The sequence below is a fragment of the Microcaecilia unicolor genome, chromosome 3, assembly GCF_901765095.1.
Source record: "Microcaecilia unicolor chromosome 3, aMicUni1.1, whole genome shotgun sequence".
In the NCBI taxonomy this organism is placed as follows: Eukaryota; Metazoa; Chordata; class Amphibia; order Gymnophiona; family Siphonopidae; genus Microcaecilia; species Microcaecilia unicolor.
The window spans coordinates 287,385,138-287,400,306 of record NC_044033.1 but is presented as its reverse complement, the minus strand read 5'-3'; the positions used below and the strand labels follow the sequence as shown (position 1 = coordinate 287,400,306).

The 15,169-nt window shown below is 41.3% G+C and overlaps 1 protein-coding gene across 2 annotated transcripts in view; it reads right to left on the bottom strand.

Annotated features, from left to right (window-relative positions):
* The window catches only part of ARID4B (AT-rich interaction domain 4B), a 1,313,885-nt gene that overhangs the window by 1,037,972 nt on the left and 260,744 nt on the right, over positions 1–15,169 (bottom strand). For both annotated transcript variants that reach the window (XM_030198147.1, XM_030198148.1), the window contains exon 5: positions 8,147–8,237. In XM_030198147.1, the coding sequence (XP_030054007.1) occupies positions 8,147–8,237 (91 nt within the window). The remainder of the gene's footprint in view (positions 1–8,146; positions 8,238–15,169) is intronic.

Below are 15,169 nucleotides of genomic sequence, written 5' to 3'. Positions count from 1 at the left end.
GCCATCAGATTAACCTGTATCTAAGAGGAGAAGCCCAGACAGCTTATAGGATGCTGGATGCCGAAAGCCCTGGACTATATTCAAGTGCGAGCTGACATACAGGACTGATTAGGACTCTCCCCCAAACAGTACAGGAAATAGTTTAGAAAGAGGGAATTCCAGAAAGGAAAGCGGCCAAGGGCCAAGCCTTATGGACTTAGCTACACGATGGTTGGAGCCCAAAACAGCAAACTACAGATGCTATTGCCCAGTTGATTGAGAAAAATTTCTAACTATTTTACCTTCGGCAGCTAAGACTTGGGTCACTACATAGTAACATAGTAACATAGTAACATAGCAGATGACGGCACAAAAAGACCTGCACGGTCCATCCAGTCTGCCCAACAAGACAACTCATGTGTGCTACTTTTTGTGTATACCCTACTTTGATTTGTACCTATGCTCTTCAGGGCACAAACTGTATAAGTCTGCCCAGCACTATCCCTGTCTCCCACCACCGGCTCTGGCACAGACCGTATAAGTCTGCCCAGCACTATCCCCGCCTCCCACCACCGGCTCTGGCACCCACTCAAATATTTGACACGCTATCCCCATTCATGAGCACCAGATCCAGCATCGCTCCCTCCCTCGTGGGTTCCGTCACCATTTATCTGAGCAAACCGCTTTGGAAAGCATCCACGATCTCTCTATTTCTTTCCGATTCTGCAGACGGAACCTTCCAATCTACATCCGGCAGATTGAAATCTCCCAGCAACAGCACCTCTCTCTTCTTTCCCAACTTTTGAATATCTGCGAGCAGGTCTTTATCTAATTCCTCCAATTGTTTCGAAGGTCTGTAGACAACACCCACATGTACAGAGGTTCTATCCTCTCTTTTTAAGGTGATCCATATCGCTTCTCCCTTTCCCCAGGTCCCTGTCATTTCGGTCGCCGTGATATCATTTCTCACATATAGAGCTACTCCTCCACCTTTACGATTCTCTCTATCCTTCCTAAATAGATTATTTATTTATTGCATTTGTATCCCACATTTTCCCACCTTTTTGCGGGCTCAGTGTGGCTTACAATAGGATATGAATAATAGAAATACATTTGTTAGATTATAGCCTGGTATGTTTGCATCCCATTCATGGGAATCGTTTAGCCACGTCTCTGTGATTGCAACAAGGTCTAAGTCAGCCTCCAACATCAGGGCTTGAAGGTCATGAACTTTATTGCTTAGACTGCGAGCATTTGTGGCCATCGCTTTCCATGTACATTTCCTGGTATGTGCTTCAACATTTCTGATTTGGGGTTGTCTTTTCTCTCTGCGTACCTTCATATCCGTTTGTTCCAACTGTGCTGTATGGTTTTGTGTAGTCTTAGAAGTTGCTTTAAGTGCATCTAATTCCTGTTTTACCTTACTGAGCTCCTGTTTTAAACCTGCAAGCTGATGACAGACAGGACAAGCCGTAAGTCTCCAGATAATTGGCCTTGAAACTGAAACACCACAATTATTACAGAGAATAAAAGTCATCCTGATTTGTAGGAATGGGAATGAATAGGTATGCTATGACGGGGTTAATAGTGTGCAAGCTTAACTTTACTCCTCAGCCATACATAGGCAATCAGAGGCAGTTGTAATTTGGGTGGAGTTAATTTATAATAAGTAGAATAGTTAGGAAAGTTATTTAGGAAGTGTCAGTCTTGGGGTGAGTGGGTTGAGGGGCAGGGTGGGGGGGCTTAAAGTGGAAAAATGTTCTAATACTTGCTAGCAGTTTTGAAATCTGAAATCTCCTTTTCAGATTTACAGATATCAATAAACCAGTTAGAAACAATCAAATCACAACAGTCAGAGCACACTATATGCAGAGCAGATTAAACAGAGCACACTATTTGCAGAGCCAAGAGGTTTTTTTTTTGGAGGGGGGGGGGGTGGTGGGTTTAGGAAAGATATAGATGCAGTGCCAATGATAGATTATGGAACAACCTCTAAGCCACTAGATATCTTTGGGCAGTTCCAATGAAGAAACTACAGTCTAAGGCAAAGCCTGGGATTTGCTGGGGATCTTTTGCCAAGAAGGGCTCCCTCAGGAAGTTTTGACTGATAGGGGAACCAATTTCTTATCTCAGACCTTAGAAAGGGTGCTTAAATAAGACTGCAGCGAATCACCCCCAAACAGATGGCCATGTGGAATGATTTAATCAGAGTTTAATCCACATGATAAAAAAATGCAGAAGGGAGACAAACAATGATTGGCATGTGATCATTCCTTATGTTTTATTTGCTTCTCGAGAAGTGTACCAAACATCCTTAGGATTCTCTCCCTTTGAGCTTATATTTCGGTGACAACCCCACAACTCATCAGTAGTGGTGAAGGAAGTCTGGGTGGAGGAAGACAGAGAGGTTACCTCAGTTCCCAAATATGTCCAGGGGATGCAAAAAAAGTTAGGAAAGATAGAAAAAGTCACCAAAGAGAATCTAGAGCATGTCCAGGGACACCACAGACATATTATGCTCAGAAAGCAACGGAGAGAGGGTTTCAACCACACGACAAGGTAGTACTGATAGGATACTATGGGAAATTCATACCTAAATTTTGCAGAGGTAGCTGCCGATCTTAAGGTCTTGTTAAAAAATTCCCAACTCAGCAAGTCTAAATGGGATAGGGTGATGGATCACATTTTTGTTCTGTTGAAGGAGGCCCAGTGTAAAGATCCTATGCTGAAAAAAAGTAGATTTTAATCAGGAATTCATTCTGCAAACTGATGCCTTAGGGGTGGGCTTGGGAGCAGAACTAAGTCAAGGGGTAGGAGAAGAGGAATACCGTATCCTACCTATACCTCAGAAGAAAATTGACTGAAGCCAAGCAATGATATTCTACCACTGAAAAGAAGTGCTTGGTAGTAAAGTGGGCGGTACAGACCCTAAGATATTACCTCTTGGGAAGGCATTTTACCCTCATAACAGATTATGCTCCACTGAACTGGCTAGGTCTAATGAAAAATAATAACATGCCAGACTGATGAAGTGGTATTTAGCCCTCCAAACCTATGATTTTTCGGTGGAGCATTGGGTGGGAAAGAACCATATTAATGCGGACTACCTATACCAGGAGGGTGGAGAAGTTAATCCCAAGAATGATCGATCAGAGCAGGGACATGAAGTCCTAAAAGAGGGGGGTGGATGTCACATCATGAAGCAGGAGGATCCCCTAACCCTGAAAAGGTGCCATAACTAGACCATACAGAGGACAACTTGGGAATAGTCCCTTAATCCACTCATACAGTTAGGGTGAGGGTTTTGGGACCCTGCTGGAGCGGTTGTAGATTAGCAGGGAAGGCTAGGTGGGAGGTGGTAGGGGGGAACTAACCCTTCTGGAGTCTAGTAACACAATTCCATGAGCAAAAGGAGTAAGAAGAACACCCAGCAACTGAACTGAACTAAATTAGCATAGGCAGCTGAGCTTTGACTTGCCCACAAGACCCGAGAAGAGGGAAACAGGACCCTATTAGACCTGAAAGGTGCAAGAATGGAAATATTGGAGTCCCCAGGCCTGCACAGAGTCCAGAGGTGAGTAGAATATTGAGGGACTCGCCCTAATTAAAGAGGAGGGCTCAAATCAGGATCAGACAGCTAATCTCTCCCTTCTTGGATTATAGTGGACTGGCCATTTGTTGAATTATTTGCATGGGTGGACCTTTTGCTGGATTACTAAGGACTGCTTATCCTGAAAGTGGGAGTTATCAAAGTGGAAGTTAAAATCACCAAGAGTAAGTGAGTTTCTGTAATTAGTGACTACAGTTGAAAGTGATTGAGTGAAAGTATCCCAAAGAGAAGTGTCATAAGATGGTGAAAAGTAAACCAAAAGAATACGAAATGATTCTGAAAGCTGGAGGTGTAAAAGTAATACTTCTGAGTAGGAAAGAGTGAATGTGGATAGTTAAGTTAGATGAAGAGAGCTATCAGCCAAAAGCACCAGACCAAGACCCCTTCGAGTCTGATGAAAGAGAGAAAAAGACGAGTAATTAAGAGGGAGGCATTGGAGGAGAGGCTGGTCACTCAGTCAAACAGAGAAGTTGCATACAAGTAGTACAGAGCAGATCATATATGACTGAAGTCTTAGTGTAAGCCAACAAGCAATTAAGGAGTGCTGCAGAAGGGAGGTGGGGGGAGGTAGGAAGGATGGAGTTAGGATAGGTATTGTTTAGGGCAGGGAATTGATACATATCAGATGAAAACGGGCTAGGGATGGTTTGGGCAAGTATGGAATACCTAGCAGAACAGACAAAACTTGAAACAAAAATAGGGTGCAAACATCGAAGACATGGCTGGGGGAAGGAAACACAGGGTGGACGGTGGCCCAGTAGATGGGAACAGGGCTTGGTGAAACAAAAGTTATGCTGACAACTGAAAAGAGAAGGTTAAGAGCTAAGATAAAATTGAGGGGAAAATGAAGGGAAGGACTGAAAAGTAGGTCTACTGTTGTCACCCCTGAAGCCACCCCAGAGTTACCCCAAGGAGTTCACCCATGGAACATGACCTGCATTAATATTCAAAAAGTAATTAGAAACAAGAAACCAAGAAATCTTGGCTGTTTAATTCTCAACACATTTTGATATAGCAAAGCCAAATTAGCTCCATGCAAAAAACTTGCTCTAACAAGACCCATAAATAAGTTACAGAACTCACCCTGTAGGTGAGCTGCATCCAGTGGAAAATATGCAGTAAAACCTGAATCCCCAGACAACCTGAAAGTGCCTGACCTATTCTGTCAATGTGCAAAAACTGTACCATCCTGTGGTGCAAAGCTGGCAGACTCTAATCCCAAATAACGCATGGCTAATATTACTACAAAAGGGACTTCCACCTGAATCATTTGCAGTCATCCAGGCATTCATACTAAGCAGGATTGATTATTATTATTTATTGCATTTGTATCTCACATTTTCCCACCTCTTTGCAGGCAATGTGGCTTACAATAAATCGTGAATAATGGAAATATATTAGAAGATAGACATTTAGTGTTACAGATAATCTTGGGCAGCATGATAATGATGAGACATAGTAGTAGAATAACAAGCAGATATTGTAAGACATTTTGTGTTACAGAAGGGTCTTGGACAACATGATAATGAAGAAACATAGTGGTAGTATAACAAGCAGATATTGTAAGACAGTTCTGAAAATGTATGGGGGAGCTGTGTATGTTCACATTGGTTGATCTTTGTGGTATGCCTTGTTAAACAGATGGGTCTTTAGTAGTTTGCAGAAGTCTGTTAATTCGTAAATCGTTTTTAATTTGTGCGGCACTGTTATTAGGCATAACTAAAGGGCCTGTTAAGATACCTGCAACTTCTCCAGAATACTATAGCCAAGATTTGGGCTGGCATTAAAGCACATTATTCATGTGATAACCATTTAGTAGGGTTGCATTAGCTAGGATGATCCTTTTGTAAAGGTTGCCCTGGCTCCCCACTGAATGGAGATTAAGTTTAAATGCTACCATAAGATGGCCACAGTATACCTGGTAAAGGTAAAAGTGGGATGTTTGACCACGGAAATACAAATCCTGGAGACGAATATCTAAAAAAGCTTCTTTATTGATGAAAAGACTAAGGTTAGTTTTTTTAGTAGTTCTTTCTTGTTTTTTTTGCTTCATTATCTCTATTTTGTGTTCTTTCCCACACCTATTTTTTGTTTTGCTTCTCCCCATTTATAGATCAGCATATGTCAAGCCATTGAGGCAAGTTGGTATTTCCTTTTCTTTCCTTTTTTATTTCTTAGCTTTTTTAAGCAATTCTATGCAATCCTTGCCTCATTACAGATCTCATATTGTTGTATAATGCATCTTGGACAACAATCTTTTCACTAACAATTTTTTCCACTAGCATTTTTTTACTAGCATAATTATCACTTTCCCACCCCTCTCTTTTTTCCTTTTTTTTCCCATCGTCCCCCCTTTTTTCTTTTGGTTTCTTTCTTCTGTTTTTCTTCTTTTCTTCTTTTTCTCATTCCCTTTTTTTAATATGTTTCAGTTTTTATATATTTTTTATGTTTTTAAATAAGCTATGGTAACAGTATATATATTTTCATAGGCCGGATATGGCGCACACAGGTATAGGTACGATTATGGCTATATGTATACATTAGATGATACCACGTTTTTTTTGTGTGTGTGTGTATATCATCTCATCTGTTCTTTCACACGTAAGTTTTGTAGGGTACTCTACATGGCTTTTTTATACGCAGATTTTTACACACATTTGCTATACACATATTTTCTATACATATATTTTCTGTACATATGTTCTGTATGATGTTGGTTTTATGATTTTTTAGATTACATGTAATCTAGTAGGAAAATGTTTTCCTGTAATGCCCTATGAACTTTTAGTATTGTCTTTTATACATGCAGGAAATTCTTTGTCTATTAAAGTAGCATGATTTATTTTCATATGTTTTGGATGTGTAGTTCCTGTTACCATTATTATTATTCATCTTCATGTTTATTTTATGTATTGTGGTTGTGACACTATATTTATATACGTATATGACACTACAATTTTTTGTGCATATCATCCCATTTGTTCTTTTACACATAAGCTTTATATTGTATTCTACCTGCTCCTTCCTCTTTATACATATGTTTTGTATGATGCTGGTTTTAAGATCTATTTCTTTAAATGCTTTTCAGTAAAAAAATGTTTCCATGCAATGCTCTAAGAATTTTTAATATTGTCCCTTATATATGCAAAGAATTTTCTGTCTACTAAAAATAGCACGATTTACTTTTACATGTTTTGAACGTGCAGTCTCATTTATTATTATTATTCATCTACATGTTTAATTTATGTATTGTTGTTGTGATACTACAATATTGCATATATGCACACCTTGTTCACATGATATTTTATGATTATGTTTATCATTTTATATTTTTGTTTTCATAGTTGTATTTTATCAGATGTAATATTTTATTTTACATTCCTTTTTCATTTGTTTAAATGTTCTTTTGATATATGTATGTTTTTAGAGACTCCTGATGCAGGCTTGAAGGCCGAAACACAACAGTTGTGTCGAGTCTTCATCAATAAAGAAGCTTTTTTAGATATTCGGCTCCAGGATTTGTATTTCCGTGGTCAAACATCCCACTTTTACCTTTACTTGTGCTTTCCCATGGGGCGTTCGAGTTCTCCACCTGATCGCGGATTTTTCTGAACACAGTATACCTGGCAAATTTAATCATCCTGAATATGCCTAAATGTGTTCAGCAATCATCTCAATTTTTGGATGGGATTTGATATACCACGTTTTTGTGGTTACAATCAAAGCGGTTTACGTATATACAGGTACTTATTTTGAACCTGGGGCAATAGAGGGTTAAGTGACTTTCCCAGAGTCACAAGAAGCTACAGTGGGAATCTAATCCGGTTCTCCTGGTTCTCAGGCCACTGCTCTAACCATTAAGCTACTCCTCCATGCTTCTATTTTGTTGGAAATGCCTTCTATACCCACAGAAAAACTATTACTGGAAATTTGGTTTTCAGCTTTGGTAGTCCAGCAATATGGAATTCCTTCCCATTCCACTTGCATATGCAAACAGGTTTTTTAATATTACATTTCATTTTAAAACATAGAGGTTTCAACAGGCTTGCCATTATTAAGTGTCTGGTATCTAGGATCCTGCTCATTATTTTTGTACAATTGGTTTAACACTATTATGTTTTTAGATTTTAGGTACTTTTATGACATGTTTATGTTTTGTTGGTTTTAATTATGTAAATTGATAGTAACATTTTGATAGGTGGTAAACCAAACATGAGAATACATTTAAAAGCTGAAGAAAAAAAAAAACAAGTCAAGGAGTGTGGAAACTTATGCAATTAAGATTTTGTAGTTTCTTATTTTTCATGTTGAGAGTGAAAAACTCCTACTTTAATACATTCTAAATTGTATTTTTCAGGTAACAGAAAGTTTTTAAAAAGTACAAGGATGTAAAAACTTTTACAAGGCACAAAAAATTGCACTCAACAGAATAAATTTGTTTAAGCTGTGTGCCCTACGGTTTCCTTTGCTATGACCTGTATTTTAGTATTTTAAGCACGTAAACACATGCTCCAAAATTTCTTAACCCACCAAAAACAAATAAATCATGTTCCTTACCTACAGTGTACCAGCTTGCATCAGTCAGTTTGTTGATAACAGCTTCATGACAAGTCCCATCTGAATTCTTTACCTCTACAACAGCTCCCACCTAGAACAAAATCAAAACAAAATTAGAATCCTTGAAACCTAAACTGATAATCAAAACTGAGTCCCAAGGCAATGGCTCTGACTGTACTAAATAAATTCTTAACTCAAGTTTCTTTTGTATGAACAATATCCTAACTATTATCAATGTCTTTTCTGGGGCTCATCCACGGAATACTCTGATACTAAATAACCTAGAAAAGCACAAAATCAAATGGACATTTTAAGTGGGATTCTACTGCTTTCACTATGATCACATAGGCAGACCCTCACCTGATGCTCTATTTCTTTTTACATTCCAAATACAGGCAGATCATATGTTAAGAGACTGCTGAAGCTGATGGGGTGGTTTTGCCCAAGTAGAGATGCAAGCTCTCGCTCGCTGCTAGGTGGTATTCTGTGTTGCTGTTAGCAACAGCATGGTCTACAGCAGAGGAGAAACAGATCATTTCTCTATATAAATTGGTATACAGCAGTTTACAAATTTATAAAAACAAACAAGGAAGGCTAACTGAATCTGGAGAAAAGAGGTACACAGAGCAAACCAAAGAGTAGGGTGAAGGGTTAGGCACTTCCAAAAAGCACAAAGGAGACTAGATGCCGACGAAGAGCCCGAGAACAACACGTTCCACTGGGCTAGTCTCGCTACCTGAGTCCGCCTTTGAAGCAGGGAACACAGACTGCAGTTCTGAGGGCGGTGCTCAGCCCCCAGACACTGAAGACACGACGAGTGTCGATCAGTGAGCGAGATAACCCGGGCGCACTGGGTGCACTTCTTGAAGCCGCTGGAAGGCTTCGATGTCATGGGCGGAAAAATCACGCCGGCAAAATCAAAAGCCGAAATGGCGAAAATTGAAGCACCAAAATTTAGAGGGAGAAAAATCTCGACCGAGGCCGAAAGAGGCCTACCCCGACGACGAAAGAAAACTTATCGGGGCAAAAAGCTGGAAGTACGGGGAGGATTGACACGAAACCCGGGGAGGGTTTCCGGAGCACTTCCCGCACTAGAACAAAGCTTTTCCGAAGAAAAAACACGCTCAAAAAAACTTTCCGGGGCTCGACACGGCGAAAAAACGACCGTACCGAGTGCGGACAAAAGAAGACTGGCCGGCTCGAGCCGGTTTCGGGCGGGAAGACGGCCGCGCATGCGCGGTGCGCGCGGGCGCGCGAGGACTAGCAAACGACTTTGCTAGTGAAGTTTTCCGATTGGAGGGGCTGCCGTGGACGTCACCCATCAGTGAGAACAAGAAGCCTGCTTGTCCTCGGAGAATTAAATATACACCAAAAAGATTCAACACGGCAGTCATGTTTCTGCGCTTAGGCGCCTGCCTCAGGAGTCTGAAAAATGCATATAAATATTAAGTATAAATGCAAACATGTCTTGTCTCATCCACAGACGCAGCACCAGAGCTGTGGACCTTCAGCGACCCGAACAGCGCACCCGAGCCCGACTATATGGAAGGGCATATCTGTAGATAAAGCATGTAGATAAAAATACAGGCTTAAAACTGCTCAGGAAAGAAGATGACCATACAATCAGCTGTGAGCACAGAATGTTACATAATAAATCAAAGAAGGCGCTGCCATAATTATTTCAGACACAGATGTTACTCTGCTGTTGTTAATATACAATATATGCATTACCCATAATTGAAAAAAAACTAACCTGGGAATGAGGTGCAATAAATAAATAAATAAATATAAATTCCACACAGAAAGTGAACAGTCTTTCTAAACACGCTGTATGTAAAAGCAATGGACAAAACAACGGAGGAAAACTAAGATGGTGAATGGAAGGAGAGCCAAAAAAGTGCAGTGAACTAATAGCAGGAATATCTAAACGGAAATAAAAAAAGGCGAACTAGGGGTGAGTGAAATCTAAATAGCAGTGAAGACAGGGTGAGTAAAATCCCTGTGTGCTGCGATAAAGTGTGTAAAGAAATTTAAAATTTATGAATAATTGTGTTGTCTTAGAAAAGAACACAAAATGTGATAGCAATTATTGTAGACACATACCTCGTGAAGCAATCATGTTGGCTATCAGAAGGAAAAAAACATCTGGCGGTGCCAAAAACTAAAAATGCATCGCGCAGGAGAGACAGGAATTTATACGGTTGCAGGCACCAAAAGACATCTAAACTTCGTGCACATGCATGAGAAGGAAGTGCTCTCTGAAGGTAGAGAGTGCCATACGATTGTAATGTGATGCGGACAGAGCGGTTTTCCATAAAGAGAAAAATAGAATAAAGTGAATTTAAAGGCTCCCAGTCAGGGGCGTAGCCAGACACCCATCTTTGGGTGGGCCTGGACCCAAGGTGGGTGGGCAGCACTCCGCCTTGTCCTACAAGTGATTTAGTTTCTCCCTCTCTTGCCTGCATGCCATATGGTCTTTCAAACATCCCTTGTCCCCCGTATACCTTTTAAATAGCAGATTTTCACCGGCAGCAAAAAGTTATTGGGAGTTTTTGGCTGGAGGGGCTTGGGTCCCTGCCAGCCACATTATAGGTGTGCTGCTACTTGATGGGCCTGAACCTAAAGTGGGTGGGCCTGGGCCCACCCCAGCCCACCCTTGGCTACGCCACTGCTCCCAGTTGTCAAAGTCCTACAAAAAATGGATCGTGGATATAGAAACGAATAAACCACAGGGGACTAATTTAACTCAAGTTTCTCAAAAGGGCAGCGGTGAAAACCCATAGGCACATATTTGAAATGATGATCTCAAACACACTATAATGATTTTTCAGAAGATGTCACCAATAAATCTGAATCATAAATATGTAAAAGAATACAACAATGTGGAATGAGTTTACTCAGATTGCTCTAAAAGGCAGCACGTGTTCTTTATGTTGATCTAAAACACACTGCAAAAATTTAAACTGTGTCAACAAATTAATCTTACAGTATGTACAATGTATTTAGGTTATCCAAAGACATTTCTGTGGTCAATTATGAAATTCTTCTACTCTTTCTAAAGGGTTGATACTAAGAAAAAAAAGTTTAAGACAATCTATGGATACAGTGTTTGAAAATATGTGAAATGGCCCTAAAAAGATTTCTATTAGGACTGCAGAGTTTTTAAAAAAATGTTGATAAGGGTCCTAAATAAATGGTCTGTAATCCATATCCATGTTTAAACCATGAGGTGCCACTGTTTGCAATTTGAAAGATAAGCTTTTGCTCTTCACAGAGCAGCAAGTGATCTGTGATCTTTTCTTGCCAGTTGCCCTCCAAATCTTTGAATACAAAGAATTTTAGGTCATCCACAGACTGACCAGCCGAGCTCCAATGAGCTACCAAAGGTGCGATTCAACATTCCTATGGAGACAGCTGTGGTGTTTTATTATTCATGTATTGATCAATCTCATTTTTTCAAATGTACAGGAGGTGGCACGGGCATAGTATAATGTAGATGACATTAGCAGAGTTGCAGTCAGATGTGTGGAACAGCTGGTATTCACGTCCAGTAACTGGATTCCTGAAAGATGAAAGCTCCAATGTGTGTGGACACACACTGAAAATCCCACACTTGCAGTGTCCTGATAGGATTTCCTCTCGATGGTCAGATAGATCAAGAAAGTTAGATAAACAAGTATCTCAGATTTCTTTCCTGGGAATAAAAAATAATCAAACGTTTATCTTTAAAGCAAGTGTGTTCTTCCAAAATGTGCCATTGGCATGTAATGGAGCACTGGATCTGACCTGCTAGATAGGAAACTCTGAGAGAACATATGATATCCGGGGATAGATCTTTCTTTACTTGTATTGAGTTAAGCTTCTTGGTTATCACCTATTGCTTTTATATAACCTCTCTCAGTGTGCTGTAATGGGTATCAACTGATCTTAAATTTCTGTGCCATGATGCCAAAGTAATTGTTGAAATCCTCAAAATGGGAGCATATTCTTTGTAAATGTAGAAATTGGCACAAAGGTAAATTCTTTTAAGATTTTGATGGTAGTAGATGGAGAAATTAAGAAAGGCATTACGGTGTGTGGGTTTTCTGTATAGGGATGTGGTGAAGTGATATTCATCTTTTTTGATGAGCACATCAAGGAAATTGATTTCTGATTTGTGATATTGAATTCTGAAATTTAAACTGTCTTCTCGGGTGTTAAGCCAAGTGAAGAAGCTATCCATAGTCTCCTCTCCAAATCAGAAAAATGTCATTAATATACCTTTTATAAAGGGCCACATGCTCTTGATATGGATGATCTTCTAAAAATGTCTTCTCAAAGTTGGCAACATACAAGTTCACCAGGTCAGAGATCATAGAGGCCCCCATGGCAGTTCCTTTTACTTGTTGGAAGAAAGTATGTTAGAAACAAGACTATTAGTAAGAGCAATACTGGCAAGTGTGAGAATGAGTCGATTCGGGATTCATCTGTGTGTGTTGTGGTCTCTGAGGGTTTCTTCAATAATTTTGAGAGCTTCTAATTGAGGAATACTGATATAAAGTGCATCAATATCGAGAATCACCACAATTGTATCTGAGATCTCCATCAAAAACCTACAGCAGGTTATTCATACGTGAAGAATAACAAATATATGATGGAATCAATGGTGCATAGGGTCTTAGGAAAAAATCTACAAAAGCTGACAATGGTTCTAGAAACAACACGTTTCCGAAAATGATGGGTCTTCCTGGTGGTTTAGTGATGGACTTATGAATCTTGGGTAATGTGTAAATGGTTGGGATGACAGATTAGGTACCTTAAGGAATTGGCATTCTTTAAAGGTCAGAAAACCGGGGGTCACATGACGCCATGGCGGAGCGCGGACGTACCTGAAGTGCTCTCCGACCCCGATCCTCCTTCCCCGTCAGGCCAGGCAGTCAGCGGTCCCAGAGTGTCGACCAAAACGCATCGGAGCATAGCCTATACCTTAGCGAGTGGGCACCGGACGGCGGGAACAGGGGATGGCTGTGAAAACTGTCCAAAAAGATAAGCTGCGGCAAAAACAACCAGATCCTAAAATGGCGTCCCCGCCAGAAACGCCTAGCGCGACTGTATCCTCGACGTGGGTGGCAGAGATAATGGTGGAGATGTCCGCTGTTATGGAGGAACTGCTAGAACGAAGACTAGCTCCCATTGACTCCAAGTTAGAGAAACTACATTGGCGCATGGAGGACCTAGCGAGAGAATGTGTGGCCTGCCAAACCCGAACGAGCATGGTGGAGGACAAACTTCAGGAGGTGGAGGCCGAACAAAAAACGACCAGAAAGCAGGTTGAAGCACTAGAACAAAAAGTAGAAGAACTGGAAAATCGATCTAGACGCAACAACCTGCGTCTGGTGGGGCTTCCGGAGGCCATGGGCGGCAAAGATTTAATTACTGAGGTGGAACGCTGGCTTACAGCACGAGTGGCCTTCCCCGCGCACATGGGCCCTTTGAGAGTGGAGAGAGCCCACCGGCTGGGCCCTTGAACAGACAATACCAATAAACCACGAGTGCTCATCATGCGGGTACTGAACTTTCACCATAAACAATATATTTTACAAGCCTCCAGGAAAGACAATGTGTTGCTTTACGAGCAGAAAAGAGTGTTATGTTCCCAGGATTATTCGGCGGGGGTGGCGGGGAGACGCCGCGCCTTCTCCCTGGTGTGTAACAGCCTTGTTTAATCAGAAGATCAGATTCAACCTGCTATACCCAGCGCAGCTGAAGATCACATATAAAGGAGCAACGCATATGTTTGACGCGGTGGAGAAAGTAAAAGGATTTGTGACCCAGATCGAGGCAGAAGGCGCTGGAAGCAATGGGAGAGACACCCCGACATGAACCGGAGGAGAGGTCGAGGTACTGCTCTGTCTATTAATTGGAGAGAGACTCTTTGAGACCTCATAGAACTGAGATGTCACAGTCCAGACAGGTTTGGCTGGATAGCATATAGATTCACAGTTAAATTAATGTTTGTTTATGTTACACAGCATATAAAGGCTCTGGGTAGCTGGAGAGGCTCACACATGCAAAACGTAAGCTACAAGGACTGGCCTCGATAGCACACTGGACAAACCTAGAGATTTAAGAGCAGACAACTAGGTGGAAGAACACCAACGATTAGAGGCGGGGTCTGCATAGGTCATAATGATTGGGGCCTCTCCACACCAAAGCCTGATTAATTGCACAAAAGTTCTTAAGGTGTAAAACCATACGAGGGGGGATATGGTTGAGGGGTAGAAGGGACATGTATGAGAGGAATATAATGTCTGTTGGGAATGAGTAACAAGGTGATCGGAGGACGAAATGGATGGGATTTATAAGTAAAGGGTCTATGGTCGATGTGTTGCATAAAAGGGAGGGAGGACGGGAGGCGACAAGCGTGACTAGTTCCTATTCTGGGGAACATAGTAGAGGGGAGTAGGGGCAAGAAGGGGAGGGAGGGATGAGAAGGGGAGGGGGAAGAAACTCGGGGGGAAAGGACAAAAGGGAACAAGGCCAACCAATATGCCGGGGGGGGGGGGGGGGAACCATTGAGACAGAGACAGAGTAACAGTAGATGGTGGGCTTGGGGGGGGGGGGTATAGGCTGGGGTGCCTCCCTGAGAAGACACATTGAGAGACACATCACAAAGAATAGCAAGACCTATAGATTATGGTTAGGCTTGTAACTTGGAATGTGGGGAGCATACACTCACCCGTAAAGAGAACAAAAATATTGCAACATTTACAGAGAAACCGCATAGACATTGCTTTGCTGCAAGAAACACATCTTAGTCAGGAGGAACATGCAAAACTTAAGACATGGTGGGTAGAGGAATGCATCTCGGCAGGAGCACAGGGGAAAAAAGGAGGGGTAGGGGTATTAATTCGTAAGGGGTTGACAACAGTAGTGCGCCCTATGGCGACAGACACTAAAAGCCGTTATGTTTTTGTGGAATTGGCGATCTCGGGACAAAAACTGTTAATAGGTAACATTTACACACTCAACCAATTTGACAAG